The sequence below is a fragment of the Vicugna pacos genome, chromosome 24 (genome assembly GCF_048564905.1).
Source record: "Vicugna pacos chromosome 24, VicPac4, whole genome shotgun sequence".
NCBI lineage: Eukaryota > Metazoa > Chordata > Mammalia > Artiodactyla > Camelidae > Vicugna > Vicugna pacos.
Genome location: NC_133010.1, coordinates 25,561,663 through 25,587,885, shown reverse-complemented (window position 1 = coordinate 25,587,885; position 26,223 = coordinate 25,561,663). Strand labels below are relative to the sequence as shown.

At 43.2% G+C, this 26,223-nt stretch overlaps 1 protein-coding gene across 6 annotated transcripts in view; it reads right to left on the bottom strand.

The window, feature by feature from the left end:
* Positions 1–26,223, bottom strand: part of PTPRM (protein tyrosine phosphatase receptor type M) — a 643,552-nt gene that overhangs the window by 193,631 nt on the left and 423,698 nt on the right. For all 6 annotated transcript variants that reach the window (XM_072949242.1, XM_072949243.1, XM_072949238.1 and 3 more), the window contains 2 exons: positions 25,074–25,347; positions 23,552–23,588 (listed from right to left, as the gene is read on the bottom strand). In XM_072949242.1, the coding sequence (XP_072805343.1) occupies positions 23,552–23,588; positions 25,074–25,347 (311 nt within the window). The remainder of the gene's footprint in view (positions 1–23,551; positions 23,589–25,073; positions 25,348–26,223) is intronic.

Sequence of the window (26,223 nt, the reverse complement as noted above, 5' to 3'; positions counted from 1 at the left end):
TCGGAAGTCTGAGGTGGGACCCAGGAAACTGTGTGTCCCTCCTTTGGCGGTAAACCTTCCCCACCCCCAACAGGAGGAAAAGCCCAGCTGGAGAACCACTGGTCCTAAACATCCGTGAGGGCAGTTTTCAGAGACTATGGCAAACTGGGAAAAGTATTTAATTGGGTTGTCGTTTTTAGAACCTCCTGATATACTCACATCTTTAGCAGTTGGCCAGTGTCCTTCTTGGCACTATTTTAAAAGATCCTTTGACACGGTGACGAGGCAAACCTGGTGGAGTCAAACCCTGGTTTTATGATTAGCCAGAGTTAGTCAAAACTGGAAAGTATTCTTAATTGTAGAGGAATTTAAAGTTGACTGATCAATTGCCCAGATGCCACTAAATTAGTCAGAAAAGAAGGGGCTGATCTTTCTGAAGACCTACTTCATGTTCCAGGTATCTTATGTAACTTTATTTAATGTTGCACCGTGAGGTATAACTAACACCATTTCACAAATGAGGAAACCAGGTAACTGAAGCGGTCAGGGTAAGGAGCTTGTCTTAAGTCGGTGAGAAGGGAAGTGGGGAGGGGGCTACATCCTGGATCCAAGTGTGACCCTGAAGCCCACTCTTGTTTCACGGCATCACAACTTTCCCCAACAACCCAGAAAACTTGGGTGATCCTCACCCACATTCTGGAAGACAAAGATTCGAGCTTAAATCATCCTAATCAGCTGGAGAGACGAGAAGCCAACAACAGAATGAAAACAAACCCAAGCGCAGCTCAGTGCAGGAAGGAAACTAAAATCCTGAAAGAAAAACGTGCTCGACAGATGAAGACTCAGGACATCCCAGGCCTCAGTGTGGAAAAGACAGACCTGCTCAATGTGGTTCCGAATTGTACGGGGGTGGTGACATGCACGTGGTCCTTCCAGAGTACAGTGTGCAGGTCAAAGGTGAAGGGAGATCACAGAAAAGAACCACAAATGACTGACGGGGTAGAAAAGCGGGGCGAGAGACAGATGACAAAGGACTTTTATCCAACCAAGGAAAGACCAGCAGGTGCCCTGAAGCTTTCCAAGAGTAAGAACTTTTTCTCATCCACTTTTGACTTGCAGGCATCACCCCACTGTCTCTAACACACTGGTCATCTGAGAAGTCTTTCCTGAACGAATGTCTTAAAACACAGAGGAGACGTTTATAGGGAGAACCGTGACCCTGCGTGGTCTGCGTATGTGTGGGGATGTTCCTGATCACCTAGGCTTAAACAAAAGCAGGGACTGGTGTTCTTGCAGAGAAAAGCTGCATCCTTTCCCTCTCTGTATGCTCAGGGCCTGGGATGTACCACAGGGTTAACAAAATTCAGAGCAAGTAAATGAATTTGGTCCTACGTAACTGACATTTTGACCCTCAGCACCTGAAAATGAAACAGACCACAAAGGCGGTCTATTCACTCCACTGCTGGGCTGAAGAACAGTCACCTGGCACGAGGAAGGTCAGTTTCCCTCCCTGCCCAATCTCTAAGAATTCACAAAGATGCTACACCGCATCTTTTCTCCCACTGCCACTGACCTGGTTCATTTCTCTTCCGGACTTTCGTACTTGACTCCCAAGGAAACGCCCCCTGCAGTCTCTTGTACACACTGAAGCCATACTCATCTTCTTAAAGAAGAGCCCTGATCTGTTCTCTCTTTCATTTACCAAACAGAACAAAAACCCAAGAGCTTTCAAATGCTTATTTCAAAAGGCAGTCGGGCCTCCCAGGAGCCAGCTCCAACCCCCTTTCCTAGCTTTATGCCTCCTTCTACTTCCCCACATCCACCTGTGTTACAACCCCATGGAGATGCTCGGCTTCCCCCGACCTGACATTCCCCTTCTCAGGGCCTTTTGTCCTGCCGCTTCTTCTCCAGGGACCCTCCCCCAACTCACACTTCGTAAGTTCACATCCTTCCCACCCTCCAAGGCCACCTCGCCCAGCACTGTTCCGGGGGCTTTGTAAAAAGTCTTCTTTCTCCTACTGGACTGCCATAGCTCTGCCTTTCACCCCTCTTCACTATTTTTGACCTTGAATTCAATTAATTTCGTAAATCCTTTATTGTACACCCTGACATATGGGGACAAAGCTGGTTGTACTTTTTGGCTTCTCACAGGACCCAACCCCGTATCTTCTCAAGTGTCCGCAGTTCACGCTGGATCAAAGATCTCTCACATTAAACCTCACCTATTCTTTTTCCATTTATGTTAAAGTTCTCAGACCCAGGGTGATGGGGAGAAAAGGAAAGAAAAGGGAGGAAAAAGTAGATGCGTGAAGGCAACCACGTGTGTCCTATGTTGTGGTCTGTCCTCCACCAATTCCCAGCACTTAGGGTGGAGTTGTTATGAAGAGTGGCTGCAGCTACCTTTTGATGACCTCATGACCACCAAGACAACGCGCTGAGAAAGAAGGGCCATCTGAGCTCTGGCTCCACGGAGCGTGCGGGGAGACTGCCGGGCATAGAAGGGTTTTCTCGTATGTGGGGGACAGATGAAAGACTTTACCAGTAAATTTACTGACCAAACTTTCATCACTGATAAAGTGAGATTACTAGAAAGAAAGAGCATGGAAATAAATACTTGTGGCAAAATGTTGTATTTCCAGCATGAAAGCACTGAAATATATATATCCATCAATGACAAGGAAGTTAACTGGGAACGTTATCAGAGAGACAGGAAATGAGTCTCTGTCAAGAATAAAGTGTTATGAACTCAATACTTGTAATGAGTAAGTAGCTATGGGCCATTTTTCATGGTCACATGTGGAATTTGTTTTAGAAGTCTCTAAACTGGCCAAAATTTCTGCCGGAGAGTAATTACAATGGTCTGGGGCTTTTTAGAAAGCAAAACAAGGAGGAACATCTAAGATAATGCTAGCATGATTAAAGTTATTATGAATAATTTTATTTAATAACATGGTTATATTCCTATTCCTACAACCCTATTTTAAAAGCATTTTCTAGTTTCGTTGTTACTCATAGAAGAAAGAAGGTGGAAATCTGAAAATTCCCTTTAGTAAGCCTCTAAACTGGCTAAAAAAACCACGTAACTCACTCTGATGTGTCTGATGTGTGTGTGTGTGTGGTGTGCACATTTGTACATAAATATACACCAATATCTAAAGAAATTATTCAGAGACATACAAGAAGAACCCACCAAACTAGTAATAGCACACAATGCTTCTTATTACATTTACTGTGAAGTTAGATATAATCTTGAGTCAAAGAGCAAAATTAAAGCACCGCAAGGACAGCACCCAGGCAAGATCCCAGACAAACACTGGCATGCCAGGGTGCGCTCTGACCAAGGTCTCTAACTTGAGTAAACTGTTATAATTAATAATAAGCCGTAATTAGTAACTGCACTATTAGCAATACTAGTAAGTAAATTATACATATTCAGCTGAACATCCATGACATTGCTAACGTGATGTATTGCTCGGATACCGACTGGGGTAAATGGGACAACTCATCAGAGATACTGAGAGACGTACTGAGCTGTTTATTAAACGCCAAGGCAGGCACCAGGCTGATTTTCAAAGACTCTGTCTCAGAGACAGATGCTGACTCTTCCAAATGAAAACAACATGTTGACGGAAACCTGCGATGCTCCTCACTCCCTTACAAGCCATCCTGTGTTTCCCCAGTTTCGCCCCCAGAGTCTGAAAAAGCTGTTCAGTGAGATCACCTCCAACCCCCCTTAGCAGAGCTCTGTTAAAGGGCACCCTCTCGTGTTCTCTGGAGAACTGACGTCGCCGAAGGACAAACACAGGGGGGCGTCCACATTAAATGAAGGGCAGCGAGGAACCAAGGAACTGCAACGGCGGGACGGCAAAGGGAGCCTGGCATTTAGTTCCGTGCGCTGCGCCACAGGCAGGCACAGAACAGGTTATACGCTGCTTTGGGTGACCACAGCTTCCAAGAAAGCAGTTGTCTGTGAAAACGCAGCAGCTTTTCTCATTAGTATCATCATCACCCTCGTTGCCAGTAGCGAGATAACGGCCTGGGTCGGGCCGATGCTGTTTACACCCCGAAGGCAGGTGGATGGGGAAACTTCGCCCGAGGGGGACTCATCACAGGTCATGACATGTAACACAACAAGCGCGTTCCCCTCACTCTCTGGTGCTCCGGGAGACCGCTGCGGCCACGTGACATTCACGTAAATGCACCCTGCGTAGCATCAAGAAAGCTGTTCAATTTCCGGGAAGTTCAATTTTGAACCTCTCTGAAGGGCAGCAGCACGCAAACTCGGGAGGGGCAGTGGTCTGGATTCATTACCTTGTTCTCTGCAGAGCCCTAAGAGCCATACACGGCCAGAAAAGAAGGTACCAGCAACTGCCGATCCCTCTGCTTTGACCCTGAGCTGGCTTTGTGAGAGGTCTTTAGATCTGTGATTGTATTAATTCCCTCACTGCCCACTATGAGGTTAAGAAATAGTCTTCGCCCTGTTTCACAGATCTGCAAGCTGAGATTAGGGATGTTAAGAGGTTTGCCCAAGCAGCCTGGACTTGAACTCACGACCTTTTATCTAAAGCACATGCTTTCTAAATGATGTGTGCTGGGACCCAGAGCTCCCCTGTGGACTCCCTATTAAATCCAGTGCAGAGAGTCCTGGGCCCAGAGTCCTGTCTGACGCGGCTGAGAACGGCCCTACGAGGCCGGCCATGTGGCTTTGAAGGTGACCTGGAGTCTAAGCCCGAGGCTCCTCACTGTTCTCTCTGAGCTGGTCAAAGAGAGGCTGCAACTTTCACCTTTTTCTATCCTTGGTCCCCATAAAGGCAGACAAGAGAGGACATGCACGAGCTGGAACCTGAGGCTTAGCTTGAGTGCTCTACCACTGGCTTCAAATTTCTTTAAAGTCTGCTGCTTGATCTTTTTAAATAAAGCATGCAAATGTTGCCATTCGCTCCATGATATATTGATTTTCAATACAAATAACGTTTTTAATAATTTAGCATCAAAAAAAGTGACACTCCCTCTTGAAGCCCTGGCTTCTAGTCTGATAAGCGTCATGAGATGGGAAAGAGATTAGACAAGGGCTGTAGTCCCACAGAGGAGAGTGACCCCACCCCTCCCCTTCAGGGCAGAGTTTCCAGAGAGAGAGAGAGACATATTTGATTAAGAATCTTTGGTCCTTAAGCTGGAAACGCCAGGACTTGAGAACAAATCAGACATTAAAAGCCTAACCCAAGATCACCTCACAGACATAGAAAACAAACTTATGGTTACCAGCGGGGGGGGGGGGGGAGGGGGGGAGGGATAAATCGGGAGTTCGAGATTTGCATACTAACCACTATACATAAAACAGATAAACAACAAGGTCCTACTGTATAGCACAAGGAACTATGCTCAATATCTTGTAGTAAGCTATAATGAAAAGGAATGTGAAAAGGGATGCATGTATGTACATGCGTGACTGGACTATTATGTTGTACACTGGAAACTGACACGACATTGTAAACTGACTATACATCAATAAAAAAAATTTAAAAATTTCAAAACAAAAAAAAAACTCCAATGACAATTGTAGAAGTAGTGCCTATATGCATGTGTTTACTTGTGTGTGTGTGGCGGGGGGAGCATTTTAACATGCTAGAACTTTATGTTTTTTTTCTATTGAAGTATATAATCAGTTTACACTGTCGTGACATTTTCTGTAGAGTTTTCGTTGATCTTTTTAAAGGCTTTGAGTCTCCCTGTCTCCCTCCAGAGACGCTGACGAACAAGTCTGGACACTTACATTGTCAAAAAGGCAAGTAAGGTGAGGCACTTGTGTCGACAAGCTATGCTTTTTCAACTCTCTGTCTGGGTCCTGGGCCACGATTCTTGATTCTTTTACAAGGCCAGTCAAATATTTAAAATAAGAATCCTTTCTCCGAGAAAGAGTTGCATATTCTAGACCTATCCTGTAAGTTGTCTTCTCAACACCCTGCTGTGTTAACATAACTGTGAAAATTCTTCCATTCTGATTCAATATATTGGATGACACTCAAAAATACTTAAAAAAAAACCACGCCTACAAATACTAAACATTTTACAGTATTCTAAAAATACTTATTTACAAAAGAGACTAGTTCAAAGTCAACCAAAAAGTTAACTGCACAGCAGTAAGACATGGCCCTTTGCCTACAAATTCTTGATGGAATTCACTGGTTTCTTAGACACCAGGGTGTTGGAATTAATCTTGACGGTTCATGTTCTAAAGTGTAGTAACAATCTTCTAAAGCAAGTACAGGGATAAAAATCAAAGTAGAACAATTGGTATCCATCAACAGTAGCCAGTGAGTAGCTACAATGTGTCTAGTTCCACACTAGCCATTGGGGTAAAAAGAAAGACCAGGCCTTTTCCACGTCTACTAATATCAAATGTGAATTAATTTAATTTTACTACAAAATTGATACAATATCTTCCTTCTAGAAAAGGCAAGAATAATTTAACTCATTAAGATAAAATATTTCCTGCAAAATCTCTATTTTTTTAAACTTTATGCATTATCTTTCCCCTAGCATTTCATATCTTTTGTCAAAATCTTGGCTTATTTTAAGCTCAAAACTTTACTTTCAGCGTTCCTTTTGGACATGTACAATGCACTGAATTAATAACAAAATTAAAAGGTAGATTTCCTAAAATATAAAACTTCAAGTTATGCTTTTCAAGCCAGGAAGGCCTATACCTTAAGCATAAAAGAAAGTTAAATACATTGTCTTGTCTTCCTTTATTGCACTGCTGATGGAAAACGAAACACAACAGAATATTGAAAAATTAAACTGCTCTTCTATATTGAAAATCTTTTTACATAGAAATCCTAAAGTTTATGCAGTAAAAATGGAAAACAATACTCTCTCAGTACAGTATATATCTTTTAAAGTATGTTATTTCTGAAACCAAATGCTTGACATTTGACTCAGTATTTCCTTCCAAAAATGACAGGGAACAAGGAACAGCATCTCCCATGGCAGTCCTGTATCCTCTCACCATTTTCCTGTAACTCTACCATTTTATAGATGAAACTGCCGTAGCAAAGTGACAAATACAACACATAAAAGAACAAAAAAGGGCAATAAATCACCAGTGACACTACAGCCCATTAAAATGCATTCAGCTGGTGTTGCAGAAAGAATGAAAATTCCTCCTTACTTTACATTCTTTTAGCTGAAAAGGACATTTTAGAATCCTTAAGTAACCCTTATGGGAGGCTGAAATTCCAACCAAATTCTCCTCACATTAACTTCTACACTGAGCTGCACGGCCAAAATGCACAGCACTGACACCCCTGCTCCCTGTTCACTAAGAAATACCCAAGACGGGCGTGTGAATTGCTCATCCTCCATATTGATATGGTGTTGCATTTGGGGAGAAAAACAGAACAAGCTGGAAAATGGTAGTTCTTATTCAGCCATTATTTCCAATAAATTGATTTATCGGTTTTAATGAAGAGGTCGGTATTTTTGTTTATAAGGAAGCTAGCCTAAAGGAGGCATTGTCTTTGCTTAATTTTCACCCAAAATTCTCTCCTAAAACCCAGTCAAAGCTCCTGAGACTGAAGATGACCCTGGTATCATGCAGACAACGTGTTCTAGAATATACGGTAACTTACTTCATTACGCACTTATCACATTACAAAGAGTTCTGTAAGATCCCGGCAAATCCAATGAGGTGAAATGCTCATTGAGCTGTTTATGGCGGTCTTAAAGTTGGTAAATCTAAGTAAGGAGCACGTTGCACATACAGTCCCTTGAATTTTCTTAACACAGAGCTAATTACACATCAGGTTCTCCAAGGAGAGAGAAGGTTTTCAATGTGAAGGATGAACAGGGCAACTTCCCTCCTGAAGGAGGGACAGGGGACGCCTGTGCAGCAGCGCAGCTTGGCCCCTGAAGCCAAGGACATCGGGGACTGCCGTGCTGTGACTTATTTCCATCAGAACTGAACTGTACGCCCTTCCCAAAGTGCCCGCTGTTAGGCTGGCCATCAGAGGTCCACGTGACACTTGGTTCTGCTACATCTCCCGGGGTCCCACTCCTAATGGCAGTCACAGTCAGAAGCTCCTCTGTGGTGGGGACGTTATTTTTTAAAAAGTGGCGCTGGGGGAGGGGTAGAGCTCAGGGACAGAGCGTGTGTTTAACATGCCCGAGGTCCTGGGTTCAATTCCCAGTACCTCCATTAAAACTTTTTTTTTCAATTTTAAAAAGTGGTGTGGAAATTAGTTCACATCTTTAAGAAAATTTTTTATTATCTTTTGCAAATGAATTCACTCCATCGGAAAATGATAGCTGGTCTCTGAGAGCCTTTCAAGTGCCCAGCTTTGAGCGGCAGGTTGCGGAAAGTATTGAGATATATCAAATACAGCTCCTGGAGTAGTAGGTAAAAATATTTCCACACATATTTCATAGGGGACACAGTGCGGCACTTTGAGGCTAATGACTGAACTCTTAAAAGGGCAAAATATAACTGTCTGGAGCTAAAGGTGGTGAGGTTTTTATCTCAGTGACCATAGATTCAAACAACACTGCTGCATTTTATTATGCTTTATGTCCTTGACCAGTTTTGATTCATACGCATACCTGAGCAAACAGCGTTCAAAATAAATGAAGTGGATATCTTGGGCAAGAGGGTGAATGAAACCATTCCATCTGGAAGGTACTCAGGGTGTTCCTATGATGTGTTTGAACCTGTCCCTTAAATTTCTTATCATGTTCTCTTTCACACTGATTGTAGATAATCAATAACCCAGGGCAGGTACTTACACTGTATTAATTTCCTGCCACTTGGCTCTTCCATTCATATCCTCTCATTTTGATCTTTTTCTCTGGGCTGGCAGACAATCTTCCATTTCTTAGAGTTTTATTTCAGTCTGTTGGCCTCGTTCATCTCTAGCCCAGTGTTTCTAGTGTGGCTGGAGTGTCGAGTGGGAACTTGAACCTGTCCGCCCCTCCTGAACACCCCTCAGTGCTTCTCATTGTTCCTGATCAAAGTCCTGGCTGAAACTGACAAGGTCACAGTCGGCCTCCTTCCCCCCATGCAGCCACTGCTGCCCACACATCCTTCTAGCCCTGGTGGCCTTTTCCCAGCTCTCCGTTTCTGGTCAAGCTACTTCCCACCATGGGGCCTTTGCACATTGCTGTTCCTGTCACTGACTGAGCTATAGATCAGTGAACAGTCCTATCACCTTCCCTGTCTCCAGGCACTGGAGCTACTCAGTATGGCTAAGATCCGCTTTCAGTCACGTCTTCATCTTACAAATAGAGAACCTTGGGTCCACAGATGGACAGACACTGCTTCTCTGCATTTAGCCCTGACCCAGATTCTTGCTCATCAAGAGTCCCAAGGACCCACTGGCTGGGACTGACGGGTGGAGGCGGAGAAGTGAGTGTAGTCTGGACGTGGGAGTCAAACAGATAATATTGGTGGGTGGGCCACTTTCCAAAACAACTAAATTAAAATTAAATCTTTCTATGGTTCTTGTCAAGAGAAAAGGCTGATTAAAGCTGTGCTTTTGTAAACGGGCTGAAAAACCATGGATCTGTTTTATTAGCAATGGAAAGGTCAACTAAATTAAAAATATATACTGCAGAGAAGAGACATATTTTGCAATTAACATAAAATCAGTCAAAAGCAGGCAGACTAAACCCATTTCACAAGAGTCTTGTCCTCATTCAAAATTTGTTCAAAATTTACCTGTACTAGTGAGGAAAGCTATACAGCACCTAAGAGCAAATGCAACAAGGAAGACAATCCACTAAGCAGCCACACAGTAAGTAATTCTGAACCTCCCACTGGGTGGGACAAGGCAGACAAAGCTGGCTCCCACCACATTCTAGGAGGGAGACACGGATTCCTCCGGGGACTCTGAAAAGACACAGAGTGATGGGCTAGGCGGTGACTGGGGACCGACAGGGCCACAGGTTTCAGGGACCATGGTCTAGGGAGGTCTCCCTGAGGCATCAACACTTGTGCTGAAGCCTGACTGCTGAGGAGCTGCTGGTAACCGGAAGGCTGGGGGCAGGAGCAAGTGCAAAGGCACCGGGTGAGCCGGGCATTTCAGAGAAACAGAGAGAAACCAGCACTGAGAGGGAGGGAGACGGGTTGAGGACTCAGGGTGAGGTGGGGTCGGATGGGGCAGCCCATCTGTGCCGTGATGCCAGGCTTGGAATTTAGTCTGAGTGTGGTAGGAAGCTATTTGAGGGCCCTAAGGAGAGGAGGGATGGGACCAGACTTCAGTTTCACAAGTCTGTCTGGCTGCCATGTGGGAAATGAAGGAGAACAGGGAGCCAAGGAAGCGAGTCAGGGATCAGGCAAGCTCTCATGCAGTGATCTCAGCCAGGCTGGTGGCCATGGGAAGGTGAGGTGTCACTGAACTTGGGATATATTTTGGAGGGCTGATATTAAAAAAAAAAACCCCAAAACCAATTTGTGTGAAGTCTTATGACAAGATCTGAATAAATGGAGAAATTGATCACATGTCCCACAGTCATGATGATGCATCAGTTTAACAAGAGTCCAACAGGCTCTCAGCGACATTTCGGGCCACCTTCTCGGCACCTAGGACTTAGCAGAACACGGAGACCAAGATCCCCACCCTCAGGGAGCTTCTGTTCCAGGAGGGGGAGAAAAGGAAACAAAGGGAAGGGGACAGACAGCACTGGCGGGGTTGGGGGGAGGGCCCGCAGCAGGCAGCCCTGTCCCGGGGCGAGTGTTCAGGGCAGACCTCCTTGAGAAGGTGGAGTTGGAGCAAGGGCTGCAGGCTGAGCGGCTCAGCCAAGCTGGTATCTGGGCAGGAATGTTCCCGAGGAAGGGGAAAGCTAGGGCAGGCGCTCTGAGGCGGGAGCGCGGCTTAAGTGTCTGAAGAACATCAGGGAAATCAGGGTGACCGGTGTGGAGAGAGGTCGGGGAAGGGCTACACAGGGGAGAGGGGCTGTCCATTCAAAGGCTTCTAGGCTGTTGTAAGGGCTGGTGTGGTGATGTGGACGGGGAGGTGCTAGGGGTTTCTGACGGGGAAAAAGGGGAGAGTTCTAGTGTTGCCATCAAGTATCACAAAAGCCAGTAGACTCAAAAGATGACAGGGGAGGGTAGAGCTCAGTGGCAGAGTGTGTGCTTAGCAGGCACAGGGGCCTGGGTTCCATCCCCCAGCACCTCCATTAAACAAATAATAAACAAACCTAATTACCTCCCTTCAAACACAAAATAAAAAAATAATTTTAAAACATTAAAAACTGAAAAAAGATGATGATAATACCATAGAAAGAGACTGAGAGGACCTTAACGGAATCACAGTGAGAACTTGACACAGAACAAAATGGCCTTTCTGTTCTGTGAGAAAAACAAGTGTGGGCTTAGCAATGAGAGCCGTCTAACTGGTGTGTGTCTGGAGAAAAGCTGGACCTTTCCCCTGAGGACACCGGACCCACCTCAGTGCTGTCCTCCAGACGGAATCAAGAGCCCAAGAGAAAATACCAGAAATTCAGCGTCGCGGCTGGACAACCTGAGCGCTGTGGAGACCTTCTGGGGCAGAACAACCCCCCGGAGGAGCTGGCACGGTGGGGCCAGCCTGGACCACCAACCACACAGGCAGAGACACTGGGGGGGGTGGGGGGGGCGGGGGCAAGGAATAAACCACTGGCCTGGATCCGCCTGTCTTTGCCATTTCTCCAGAAACACTTGGAGGGATGGGAACCGGCGGCCAGAACGCAGGCCACGGGGTTTCCTCAGGGCTGAGGGTCAGCCCAGAGTGGGCGGGGCTTCTTAGTGAGACCCCAGCTGCAGGGCAGGTGGGAAACAAGGAGGGCCTGCAGGGGTGGGGAGTGGGGAGGGGACCCCAGGGGAAAGGGTGACGTCCAGGCAGATGCTCCGGCCCCAGGGCCCCAGGGCTCAGACACAAAGCCTGGATCAAACGTGTGTCCCTGACTTCACTGACTCTCAGCCCTCAGTGAGTCTCAGGCTTGTGAGTCTCCTTTCCTCAACTGAGAGCTGTCAGGGTGTTTCTCAGGAGGCTGTGGGTGGTGAGCAGTTAGTGGAGGAAGGCGGTGGGGTCTCTGGCACGCAGTCTAGGTCACAGAAGGTTCTCGGTAAACACTGCAGACGCTGCTCCTCCTTGGCAGAGGCCTGGTTCAGTGACTTCCACGGGTTCTATTTCACATTTAAAAAAAAAAACCTCTCTGTTCGCTTGAAGAGCCACATCAAGGAGAAAAAGGACTTCCCTGGGATTTGGTTCACGGGAGCTTTGCTGATATGCTGACAGAGACTCTCTCTGTGACTCGACTCTGGCCTGGCGCTTCCAAGCCCCTCGGACACAAGCAGACATTTGTGCCTGGGGACGGTGCCCAGAAGGAGCTCATCACATACCCTCACTTTCTTTTTCAAATGTCATCATCCAATGGGTCACTGCTCTTCCCACAGGAAGGAGGGAGAGGTGGCAAAAGATTCCTCTGTGACCAAACTCCAGTCAGGGTCCTCCGAGGCCCCCTCTGCAGGAGGCCCAAGGCCTTCACCTAGGCCCCCAAAGACTTGAACAGAAACTAACACAGTTTCTTACAGCTCAAGGCTCCATCTCTGGGTGACCCCTGCTTCCCTCAAAGTGCCTGCCTGAGAAAACCCAAGGCTGCCCAAGGAGCTGACCTGGTTCCAGCAACACCTGAGGACAAGGCCCCGTCTCCCGGCCTCTGTGGAGGGGGCAGCTTGACTTCCACAGGGACCAGTCAGCAAACCAGATGGGGTCACATGGCCCAATGTCTCACCTCCCCGGCTCTACTGAGCCCCCATCACCTCCTCCCTGCTCCCGTCTCTTCCCTCTAAAGGCCCAGCCACCTCTGAGCCAGCTGAACTGAAGCTCAGTTCAATCTCCTACAAGGCAGCAGACACTGAAGAAAACCTGGTTTTGCCACTTTAGCTAATGTCAGGCTGTGTTTATCCTCCGCAACACAGACATAGGCTACATTCCTCGTTTTTAAAACTTTTTAAGACTTTATGTTAGTTCTCTCTCTCTTTTCTTTTTTAGTACTAATTATATCTAGCAAGTAATTCTACATGCTCTGATATATCTAACTTGTACTTGAATCTCAGAAGTCACTTTGTTTCTAAATACTCGGGGACACAGATCTTATCATTTTAGACGTATGGGTTAACCAAAATGGGATGACAAAAAATATCTGTTTAAGGAAATCATTCTCCACAGCATCTCAGAGCTGGTTGGGTTTTTAAATCAAATAGAAATATCTTAATATAAAACAAACAGCCTAGAGATATTTATAAAATCAAGGAAAAAAATCTTAAAGAGGAATTTCCAGCATGTGCAGCTTTTAATTATCTTCCCAAAGTAGTTCTATATTATAGACAATTGCAAAATAAAGGGAATAGAGTTTCTAAGAAAGTCCAGTTTCTAGAACTTTCTCTGGGTGCACTCTTTACAGTAGGAATTTTGAGGTAAGACAGGAGCTTGGCTCCTATGAGATATTCTGTTTCCTTTCATAATCTCCCAGCTACAGTGGTTTAGTAATGTGTTTTTTAAAGCTGTGGGTTACAACCCATTAGTGGGAAATGAAATTGATTTAGTAGGTAGCAACTAAATTTTTTAAAAAAATGAAATAGAATAAGACAGGACAGAACGGAACAGATCAGAGAGCAGCTTATTCAGGGAGCAGCTCTGGTTATGCTGTCTCTAAATCTTTTGCTGCAGTTAAACATGTGGGTGTGTGTACTGGGGGGTGATGCATTCTGACTGTCGACTGAGGACAACAAAGTTTAAGAACACCCCTAGGCAACGACAGGCTTGCTTATCAAACACACCAGCATTCTGAGCATTCTGCATCTGAGCTCCATTCATTCAGTGAATTAAATCAGCCAGTATTTACGGGCACTTGTGTTGGGTCTGACATGGTCCGTGTGCAGGGGGTCAGGTACCAGGCACTTGTCTTCTCTGTGTTAGGCAAGGAAGGGAGGACCCGTCTACACCCAGGAGAACTGCACTGGCATGTAATACGATCTGGGACAACAGGACTAGGTCACAGAGGACCCACTATCTTATCAACGTGTCCTGGTGTCAGCGCACCCTCCAGCAGCATTTGAAGGGGCAAGATGTCAGCACAATTAAAACAAAGCGACCAGAATACCGCCCAAGGTGCTTCAGAATGTCTCCCTCATGATCTCTGGCTGGCTTCTGGAAGGAACTGTGTTGATCTAGTAGACAACGGGTCACAGACGTGAAATGCTCAGAACTGCCCCACTGGCCATTCCCTCAGCCGCTCAACATGATGGGGAAGGTTTTGAAACTCGCTGTCTTTTTCTCACATTAGTTACAAAACTGCTGTCTCATCTTCACCACTAAATGACACGCATATCATTTTTTCATTCATAAGAGCAAGTGTGTATGTTGGTTCTGACGTCACAAATGCAAAAACGTCTGATGCCAAGAGCCTGGGCAACCGCACAAAGCAAACCTGTTCATGAGAGTTAGCACATCTTTACCTGCAACACAGAAGGTGCTGGATAAATGTCAGTCAGTGATTGAATGAGTGAGGTCTCAGGCCTGCAGTACGACTCATGAACACATCTATCAAACAAGACAGCGTTACTGTGCTCAGAGTGGATGGCTGATGCAGATGGAAAATACAAAAGAAATGTTACTGGAGCTTGGATTTATCTGGGTGAGATTAACGATCATTAGCAGCAGCAGTGAAAACTGAAAAAAAAAAAAGGATGAGTAGTTCTTTTTACTGGTTTTTAAGGCTTATTCTCACACTGCATCGTTTTAATCCCTTTTAAAACAAAGTAATGATCATCATCACCTGCCGCCCATAAAAGAACGGCAGCACAGGCACTGTGCTAGGTACGCGCAGTGCACCTGCAGCTGGGTATGCGTCCTTCTCAGACTAGCTGCAAAATAGCAAGGAAGCATGGATCTGAAAGCCTTGTGAAGGAGGCTACTTAGGAGGTATCTTCTCAATTTTTAGTTTTGAAAATTTGAAAGATTTTAGTTTTGAAAGTTTATAATTTAAAACTTTAAAAATAATTTAAAAATTCAAATTAAAAACTCTAGTTTAAAAGATTAAAAAATTTTTAAAAAGTTTTAGAACACTATATTCAGAAGCTGCATTTACTTTATTCCTAGTAAACTACGTGCTGAATTTGAAGGTAGCGGATTATAGGGAAAGTCTCAAAGGGGCTATCTATATTTCCCACCAGCACTCGTTCTATGATGGTGGGCAACCTATTTTTAATGTTTGCTGCCAAGACTGGTACCAGCTCAGATGTGACGGGGGTGGGGTGGGGGTCAGACCTGCTGAGGATCTCAGATTACCTTCCAGGTGGACACATAACCCTACAGGGAGCCGTGGACCAGGCCTGAGCTGCGGAGTTTTCTGAGGGGAGGACTTCCGTGAGAGGGACACTGTCTGTTTTCCAAGTACTTCTGCTGCTGGGAGGGACTCTTTGGAAGTTTGGGATAAGAGAGCGTCTGCAGCAAGCAGAAGCTCAGCCAGTGAAGCAAATATGCTCAAAAGAAGCTTAGAAGCAAGGGAAACAGACCTGGTAATGATACGTTTATAGCTTTTAGGCCCTGAAACAGAGGACTGAACTTATGTATGGAATTGCAGCAGAGAAAAAGTAAAATTCCTGTGTTTCTTTACCTTATAAAGAGTGGCCTATACTTTTCCTGAGTCTCAGTGGCTTTATTTTCCAAAACAATGAGCTCGCAGAAAAACTTAAACATTCATGAATTCTTCCTAGGAGCTGAACTTTGCTTTTCCTCTTAAATGTTAGGGTATGTTAATTTCATGCACACAGAACGACTGCTGAAGATCTGTGGGAAGCAGGCGTGTGTTTCTTCCTTGGGTTTCATCATCCCATCACTCCTGTGACCAACTACCACGTTGCTGACGTCCCTGAAAGCAGAATCTGAGTCCTGCCCAGGTAACTGTGCTAGAAATCTAGACGGTGGCAGGACCAAACTTGGTCCCCTGGCTTCCCTCCACCCACTCATCTTGGATCTGGAGTGATGGGACTGGATGTTTTTCTGTGTGAGTCTATACACTTGTCCATACACACCTTTAGTGGTGGTACCAGTGGACAAGCTAATTTCTTAGTGTAAAGGAGCACACAGCTCAATTCCATGACTCTAAGCCATTCAGTTTTTTTTTTTTAAAACTTCCCTAAATTATGCAGTGCATTTGACTTGCATATGTGCCTCTGCTTTTTATAAACAGTTTCTTTGAAACAAGGATCTATAAGGAATGCAATCAGCTCGATTCCAGCTGTATGTTCACGAAAAGCTGTTTGTACACCGTCACCCCAAACAGCTTTGGGTGGCTTCACTTAGGAACACTGGTGATGAGGCTGTGTATTGCTAAATATGGGTGCAAGCGGGACCCTATGAGGTGGAAAGAAAGCTCTCTCACCCTCTAATCGCAATGCCTTTCTAGCTTCATCTTGATAACTGGGAAGACAGCTTTACGTGTGGAGACTGACATCCTGTCCGATGGCACTGCTGGGGCAAGCCCGGCGTATTTCACTCCATATAACATTCGGCAAAAAAGGAACATACCAACAGACAAACATACAATGAGGTCATGCAGTGGGTCTGTGCTCGATGCATGGATGTAAATGTGCACACGGAAGAGGCCAAGCACACCACTTAACGCGGGCACAGGTCTGGACCAAGAGTCGGAGACACTGTCAACAAGCCTTAAGCGAAGGAGGAGATGCAGAGGGGAAACGAAGCTGAGAAAAATGAGCGGGAGATGGGCAAGATGACTCGTCTGTACTTGAACGTCTGACCTGTCCGCTGGTCGTCGCCTGCAGCAGGGGCGATGCCAACATGAGGAGTCGTAAGCTGAGTCACGATTATCGCAGCTACGGCAAAGGAAGGTTCCCAGGTCAGCACGCATGAGGGAAGAGAAAGCCAGACTGAAGCCAGGCTAGCAAGGAGGATCTCCATCAGCATATCCCATCGTCTCCACTTTCGTCCAACAACAACAAAAAGAGAAGGAAAAAGAAAAAAAGAAAAAAAAAAAAAACCCCACAGCAAGCTGTTGAACTTTGCGAATTTGTTTCCCTAAAGAGGCAGGCAGTTAGATTTCTAACTATGACACCGTTGCAAGTTTTGGCTGAGATTTTGGATAGACTGACTAACATTAAAAAAAAAAAAAAGAAAGAAAGAAAGAAAGAAAAGAAAAGAAAAAAAGGAAAAACAAAAAACATTAGTTCTCAGTAAAGATCTAAACTGAACAGTGTTTCCAACTGCTGTTGAGTGGAGCATAGATTCATTGCTAATTATGATGATCCAAACTTGAGGCTTTCAAAACGCATTAGGTTATTTAAAATTCTGCTAAATCACAATCTTTTTCTCTTCTTGCTAGAATCAACTTTGTAAAAAAATGTTATCTTCTCTCACTAAAAACATTTTTACTTAGAGAAAGTTCTCTGATAACTAAATTTCATGTAGAGCATTTCCATTTAGGGACTTTATTTTGTCACATTCGGGGAATGAAAAAAAAAAAAACGCATCTCAAAACATCCGTTAAAAAAAATGAAGGCTGATCATTGCCTTGGCTACAGTTGTCATGGTTAACATGTGACCAAAGAAATGATTAAGATTCTTGAAGCCGACCAGGCAAGCTTCTTGGTTTGCCTACACAGCTCAGCAGTTGTGTTTAAATGGTTAACATTTATGACACACAAATATTGAAAAAAAAGAGAGAAAATTAAAACGTCATTTCTAACATGATGCAGCTGGAAAATGATGCAAAGAAAAAATATTGGAAAATTAAGAACAGGCTTACATGAAAAATTACTAATTTACATGGAACAGCCTGGGTGCTATTAGAAATGTGGCAACGAGTAAGGAAAATAGATCATCTACCATCTGCAGACAATTAAACCCAAAACTGCTGCTGCATAATATTTTGAAATATCCCTCTGCTCCGTTCAAACAGTGCTGTTCCTCGGAACCAGACAACAGAAGCAACTGGGTTTCAAAGTGGTATAATCGTCTTTCACACGTTATTAATGAAAACTTCCTAGTCTTGCTCAGTGAGATGAACAAACTAACAGTCTGGTTGGAGAATGGAGAACTCCCAAGGAATTGCAAAGATAATTTTCTTGGTATGACACAGTATGCAATTTTGCATACTGATGTAATAAATTGTAAACAGTAAAATGCTATTTCTAAGACTTGTGACAAAGTTGGTACCAATTTCAAGCTGATGCACGGAACACTTGCTTGGTCACAGACGACTATTATTCAACCAGCACTCGTGCACTGTTTTCCATTATTTACAGGAAAATCTGACCTATTCTACTTCTGAGAAAAATTATATCATCTTTTATCAAAACAGAGCATCTATCCAATATTGTATAAGGTGAACGATCTGAACAAAAAGTCCCTTGGGAAGAGCTGTGTCAGGGAGCCAGGCACTCACAGCTGAAAGGCTCAGAACTTGAGTGGAAAAGCACACTTACAGACATCAGGGAGGGTTCCTATGGGGTCTCTCTGTTCTGCCTTGTAAACTGTCCCTTTGTGACTGTTACTCTTTGTTACGAGGAAAAAAACGTAATTTCATTACAAATCACCTTAGAAGAGGGGTCAGCCAACCCACTGCTTGCTTTTGCAAATAAAGTTTTTTTTTAATGTTTACAAAATATTGGATTTATTTAGGTAGAATGTCCATTTTTTCTTCTTAGAGCGCCTAAATTTTATGTATGTATGTATGTATGTATGTATGTACTTAAACACCTTTATTGTGGTAATGGTTCTTGTACAGTAAACTACACATATTTCAGATGTATGTTTTGATGAATTTTGACAGATGTACACACCAATGAAACCACCACCACAATCAAGACAGCTAACGTTCCCATTACTCCCCAATAGTGCAAATAAAGTTTTATTGGCACGTGGACATGTTTGTTTGTTCACATGTGGTTGATGGTTGCTCTTGCTTATTAAGGGCAGGGCTGAGGGGCCATCCTGACGGCTCAGGAAGCCTAAAGTATCTCCTGTCTGCCCTTTACAGAAAAACCTGCTGCTCTCTGTCAGCAAGGATCAATAGGAATAAACTCAGGGTCTCCTTTAGCACAGAGGTGCGCTCAGGAGAGCGACACACAGCAGTGTGTCCAGCCCCCAGGTGTCACTTCAGTTACACGCGGTGGGCTTCTGGAATCTGTGAACCAGTGCTTACTAAACGGGGTTTCAGAGGACTCGAGCCTTCCTTGAAAAATGAGTTTGGGTCAAATAAATTTAGAAAACGCCAGGCTGGACAAAGTTGACCAGGTTGCTTTCCCCAGGAGCTTCTCAGGGAACTTCATGCCCTCATGATATATGCTAGGAAGACTTCAGATCAAGAAAAGGAAATCTTTTCTCTACAAAATGCAGAGCGGCAAATGCATATCGTATTTGTGTTTCTATTTCTAAATCCACAGCTAAATGATGGCAGATTAGCATATAGGAGCAGTCTTACTATGTAATTTGTTTTCTCGGGTACTGAATATGAGTAATTGAAAGGAATCTTAATTAGCTTGACATCTCCACAGACATTCTTCTCAGCTCTTTTATCAGTGCACTTTCATTCTGTAGCACTGTGGCTTAGAAAGGATGGCACTGCTTTGAACAAAACAGTGAACAGAAAAACAGTCTAGAGAAACCTCTCAAAGAGCCTAGCGATTAAAAAAAGAAACATTCCCATTTCTGAATATAGTTAGAAACTGTATTGAAACAATAGAAATCCTTCAAAGTTTCCTGAAGGTCTTCCAGCAAAGCACACTGCAATACAAATGTAAGTTAAACAAAAGACTACACTTAAAACAGGGGAGCGTTTGTGCACAGAAAATTCACCTTAAAATATGACATTAGAATAATGGTTTCGTTTTTTTGTTGTTGTTGTTTACACTTTAGCATCTGACTAGTATAATACTTTGGGGAAGAATTTAGCATGTGCTTTCATGTAGTTTTTGTTTTGATTTCTAGCTAGATTGCTGTCAGCCAAATCATACCAAAGACAAGTGAATTCATATGACGCCCTGCCCCAACACACTAAACACAGAGACAAACAAAAAACTCCCAAACTTTTACAAACTCAGAATCCTCAAAACTTAAAAGGTGATGTGTTTATGCATCTACACCTAAAAGTCTCCCAGATTACGCTACGCCTCACACAGGTGGCACTCAAATAATTTTTAAAATAAATGTATTTCACAAAAGAGCTCCCAAATGTTTATACTGTCAAGGAGAAACATAGCTGGCATCACGTGATGGAAAAATTATTTTATGAGAGATTAATGCAAAGTATACAGTTTAAACTGGTTGTATTAATTTTGAACCTCATTTAATACAAGAAACCTAATTTGCTAATAAGACCGCTTTCTCCTTTTCAGTATCTCCTGTCAGTTTAGAACTGATCAACAAAGTCTTCCAAAGCTAGCACAAAAGAGGTTCAACCCTACTAGTCACCGACAAGCAGTCACGGGGGATGTAAAAGCCAGAGAAAACACATACACTGATTGCTAAGTCCCAGGTGGATCAAGGCGTCTTAAAAAGAATTCAACTATCAAAATCCGAATGCGATTCAGAATCAAAATCGAAATTAGGAGAATCTAAGAAAAACTAAGAGCTATTCTATGCACTCCACCATAAAGGTGAAAAAGAACCCTATGAATTGGGAGGGTGACCCCAAACATCATGCATATTCTGTCACCGTATGGTGTGTTTTTAACTCGAGATAGAATATTCTATGATGAATTTGCCTTTAGCTAACCATCAAAATACAGTCAGAGATACGTACGAGGAATCTAGACACGTAAACTACAGGAGGAAACATGAAAATACAGGCAGTCCCTTGACATATGGAGATACGTCATAACACACCTTAGATTTTTTTCCGGTGTTTAATTTTATATGAGGCTTTATATTTGAGATGATTAGTGTGAAAATGTACACTTGTAATATTACTAAAATAATCACAACATTAAGTTCGTAACTAGCATGAACTATATCTTTAAGAGACGTATCTGTGTTTGAAATTATAAATTAGATTCTTCTGAAAAAAAAAAAACCCTTCATGCTTTCTCTAAAAGACACTTGTCAACAGTTGTTTCATGAACACACTGAAATCTTTGTAAATTCAGAATGCTGCTTAGGAATGTGGTTTAGTAGCTGAAAATTCAATCAAGACACCACGCTGTCAGCAAGACACGCATGGCAAAAAACTCAGGATGTTTTAACTCTTGTAAATTTCAAACATCTTTCCTATATGGTGCCAGTCAAGTTATCAGACCTGCCTGTTTCTCTGTTTTGACTACGGAGTCAGGATGGAAGGGCTTCCTGCATGGCAAACTAATTTTCAGTATGAACTGTAAAATTATCTAATTATAAAGAGGGTAAAACATTAGACAGTGCTATAAAGGGAGGTTGCTGAGTCCGTATTTGTAGAAATTGATGAAATAAAATAGTACTAACTAGTGTCATTTCACCTGGAAAGAGACTATCTCCCTCCCAAGGCTATGATTTTATGAGCAGAAAGATGACAGGATGCAATGAATATTAAAATTTGTTTCTCTCTTTCCCCTGCAAAAAGGCTATTTGGTTGGATAGCGTTTGTGGCTGTGTAAATGTCTGCAAATGACTCAGAAAATATAAGCGGGAATAGTCAATCAGGTCATCTGATTGCCTAATCAGCCTTTGGTGAATTGGAAAACAAATCACAATATTGATTAAATCAGGCTGATGGAAGAAAATGATCCAAATCACCATCTAATTCAATCTATTGTGAAAACAGCCAACGTCAGGTTTCCATATTTACTAGTGTGTAATTATTTAACTATGCAAATGAGTAGGATGACAGTTTGTTGTTTTCAGAGCAAACTGGGCAGTGACTCAGCTCTAATAAAAAGGAGGCTAGACACTTATCCAGTGCAATATACAACTGGTTCTGCTGGGTGAAGAGACGTGAGATAGAGTGAAGCACTCTGACCCACTGGTTATTATCTGAGTGACCTTGGCAAGTCAATTCATCTTCCCGGTATGCATTTTCTTCATCTTAAAAATAAAAATAGCAATGCCTGTCTCCTTTCTGACAGTACTGTTGAAGAAATAAATGAGAACATGCATATGAAAGTGATTTTAACTTTCAGCTGTGGTGTTCAACACGAGGCATTATAAATTAGGCACACTGGAACTGGCTTTACTTCTTGAGACCTCAAAGGTAAGCAGAATTCAGTAAAGCAATCTGAGTGTGGGTGATGATCTGGAGGTCTTAAGTTACATCGATACCTCATTCAAAGGCCTTAGAATACTGTAATCATTAATAGTTAATAGCGAATTACAGTTTAGAAAACACATCAGTATCTGAAATTTCATTTTTTACTAATTTATTTTTTATAAACTAAAGGCTCATAATCAGGTACAATATGACATCAAGAACTGAGTGTTTTAAAATCAATGTCCAGAGATTCTTGCAACCAGAGCTATGAGCCCGTAAGGACAAACAAACTACAAATGAGGTGCGTCCCTTCCACAAGGCCTGGCATACAACAGGAAACCAAGAGATGTTTGTTAAGTTAACTGAATAAAAAGGTCAGGTGTCTTCAGGAAATAAGAATTCAGTGAGAATTTGGAAAATGCAGGTGGGTACGTGCAATAAATTCAAACTATGTTGCCTGAACGTTAAGCAGCAAAAACAAGATATTTTCATCCAACAGAACTCATCAAGGGACTACCCTGAACTGATTAAATCTGGTGCTCTAAGCATTTTTCCCATCTTTTCTGAATTAAATCTCACGGCACTTTCTCCTAGTGCTCAGGGTTACTCTAATGGTCTGAAAAAAAAGTAGTTAGCGGCAAGTGTTAATTTATAATGCCTCGTTTTAATGCAGCGTTGTATATTTCTCACACACTTCCACAAGTGATGGTTAAAACCACACTGGAAGGCAGACAGATCCATTACAGTTTGTATACACACACACACGCACACGCGCGCGGCTGCTCTCTTCCTTAGGAGGCCCTGTGTGGTGAGCTGACAGTGGTTCACCCTCCATCTCGGCCTCAATCACATTTTCTCAGGATTTTATCCAGGCCTGGGAAACAGAAGTTCTGCAATAACATCACCTGGCTCCTGGGTTCAGAGACTCGCCTCACCAGTGAAAACAAGCCCACGCAACGCCACTGTATAGAGCTTTCCTAACTAGACAACTGCATTGAAACAGCAGGATGTATTTTACTATTTTGCTTATGAAGACTCACTGGACACAGTATCGGAACGTATGGTATCATGGTTTAAAACTCGCATATGAGGTCATAGAAAAATTAATTTTAATAGAATTTTAAAAGAGATAACCACTGAAAACTGCTTTGAAACCCAGCATGATGACCTCTTATCTGGAAAAAAGATCTACGTGAAACACAGTTTCACTGCCGTATGACCCCAGCACATCGCCATGAGCACACACGCAGCCACATGCTTGCTTCAATGATGCTAATGTTTCAAGAAGTTTTGAAACACCATCTAAAATATTAAAGGACATAAACTAGGAGAGCATCCCACAATTTCAACCTACCTTTTGTGGCCACTCGAACACAGTCTATTTTGGTTTCCTGTGTTAAATAAAGAGGGGAAAAAAATCACTATTCATGTTTTAAATGTAAGACAAACAAAATCTCTGTAGTTCTCTTTAGATACGAAGAGGTCTCATTGTTCCAGGAGTGGCATTAACCACACAGTGCTCACTCCCTGAACCTCGTTCTGATACATTTTCTGGCTCCAGTGCCAGTGGTGGTGGTGGTGGTGGTGGTGGTGATGGTGATAAGGGTGGTAATGGTGGTGCTGGTGGAGGTAATGGTGGTGGTGGTGGCGGTGATGGTAGTAGTGATGGTGGTGGTGATGGTGGTGGTGGCGATGGCGGTGGTTGTGATTGTGGTGGTGGTGGTGATGGTGGTGATGGTGGAGGTAATGGTGGTGGTGGTGGTGGTGATGGCAGTGGTTGTGATTGTGGTGATGGTGGTGATGGTGATGGTGGTGAGGGTGGTAATGGTGGTGGTGGTGGTAATGGTGGTGGTGGTGGCGGTGATGGTAGTAGTGATGGTGGTGGTGATGGTGGTAGTGGCGGTGGTGATGGTGGTGATGGTGGTAATGGTGGTGGTGGTGACAGTTGTGATGGTGGTGGCGGTGGTAATGGTGGTGGTGGCGGTGGTGATGGTGGTGGTAGTGATGGTGGTGATGATGGTGGTGGCAGTGGTGGTTGTGATGGTGGTGGCGGTGGTGATGGTGGTGGTGCGTACCTGGGGAGCAGATGGTGAGGTTAGAGCTCTACATGAAATGTCTCTGCCCAGTGGCCTCTGCCTTCCCTCTGCAGACCCTTACTCTCTCCTTGTGCAAACACTCCTGGGGAAGAATCATGTCCCTAGTTTCCCCCTTCTCACTGGCAAAAGTCAGTGATGGTGCCCAGACCTGCACTGTGAAGGAGGGAAACCACTGCAGTATCTGGAAACCTTGCCCTTCTTTCTAAGGAGACTTCCATATCTCATCAGGGTTCTGGTTTGGTCTGAACAGGAAAGGGGAAAAAGTTCAAAAACAACTTGATAGTTATTATTTTGTTCCCATTTAATCTTTCTAAAGCTGTTTTCTTTTAGGGAAAAAAAAAAACAGATAACTAATTTAGTCCCTGCTATAGGAAGCATGAACTCTTGTGGAATCAAAGAAATGGGACAGAATATGCTGAAAAGACAGAAGTTGTGAATCTCACAAAACTTTAAATGAGCTGAACGTATGTGTGGTAGCTATGCTAATTTCCTGTAAAATAGAAAGCTAAGCAGAATTACTGGCCAACTTTCAGTAACAAGTAAAAACGGAAAATAAAAACCATCATGTTGACAATACAGTCTTTCTACCAAAACAAATACAAATAGATCCATTTCTTCCCATAAATTTCTCCAGGTGAGAATAATTTTAAAAAGAGAGAATGAAACACATTTATTCCAAGGAAAAATACACAAAAGCATGACCACCTTATGTAATCTGACTGTGTTCATATTCATAACCCTGAACTTGGCCTTAATAAACAAGCTGTTTGTAAAACTTACCCCGTTGGCTCTACTGGCAGCTTGGAAATAAATTCTGTAGCTTTTATGGGGAAGGAGCGGAGTGTTCCAGTATCCATTGTATGTCTTATTATCACCAATGGTGAAAGGCTGAGCAGCCTGGAGGCTGTTGGCCGGGAATTCTGCAGCGAAATAGTACTGGGAATTCAGGATGGAAGCATTCTGGAAGTGGATTGGTACTGGGTAGCATTTTAAGATTTCTGTCGTCTTTTTTGTTCTTCGAGGGCGTTCCTCCTCAACAACTATTTGGTAGACACTAGAAAAAAGAGAGTATTATCAGTGATACTTCACGATGATGGAGCCAATCCCCTTTGGGATCCACAGGAAACCCCAAGTAAAGAAGATACTGGATATCGTCCACAATGTTAACCATTTACAGTAGCCAAGACATGGAAGCAACCCAAATGCCTACTGACAGACAACTGGATAAAGACGATGTGGTGTATTTACACAATGGAATACTACTCAGTCATAAAAAAGAATAAAATAATGCCATTTACAGCAACATGGATGGACCTAGAGATTGTCATTCTAAGTGAAGTAAGCCAGAAAGAGAAAAAAAATACCATATGATATCACTTATATGTGGAATCTAAAAAAAAAGATTAAATGAACTTATTTATAAAACAGAAACAGACTCACAGACATACAGAATAAACTTATGGTTTCCAGGGAGGAAAAGGGGTGGGAAGGGATAACTTGGGAGTTTGAGATTTGCAGATACTAACTACTACATATAAAATAGATAAACAAGTTTCTACTATACAGCACAGGGAACTATTTCAATATCGTATAGTAACTTATAATGAAAAGGAATATGAAAAAGAATACATGTATGTATATGTGTGACTGAAACATGATGCTGTACACCAGAAATTGACACAACATTGTAAACTGATTTTACTTCAGTAGAAAAAGAATGCAAAAATAAAAAAACAAGTAACAAGTACATATAGATGAGGCCACTTGCTCAATGGAAGAGAGGGAAAGCGCTTCAGCTAAAAAAAAAAACCTTTTTCTATAACACTCTCTGCTGTTTATGTGAGCAGGACACCAAGATAGTGTTCTTCCTCCATGTCACTGAAAAGGAATTTGTCAATGATTACCTCAGCTTACCTAATAAATGAAGTTA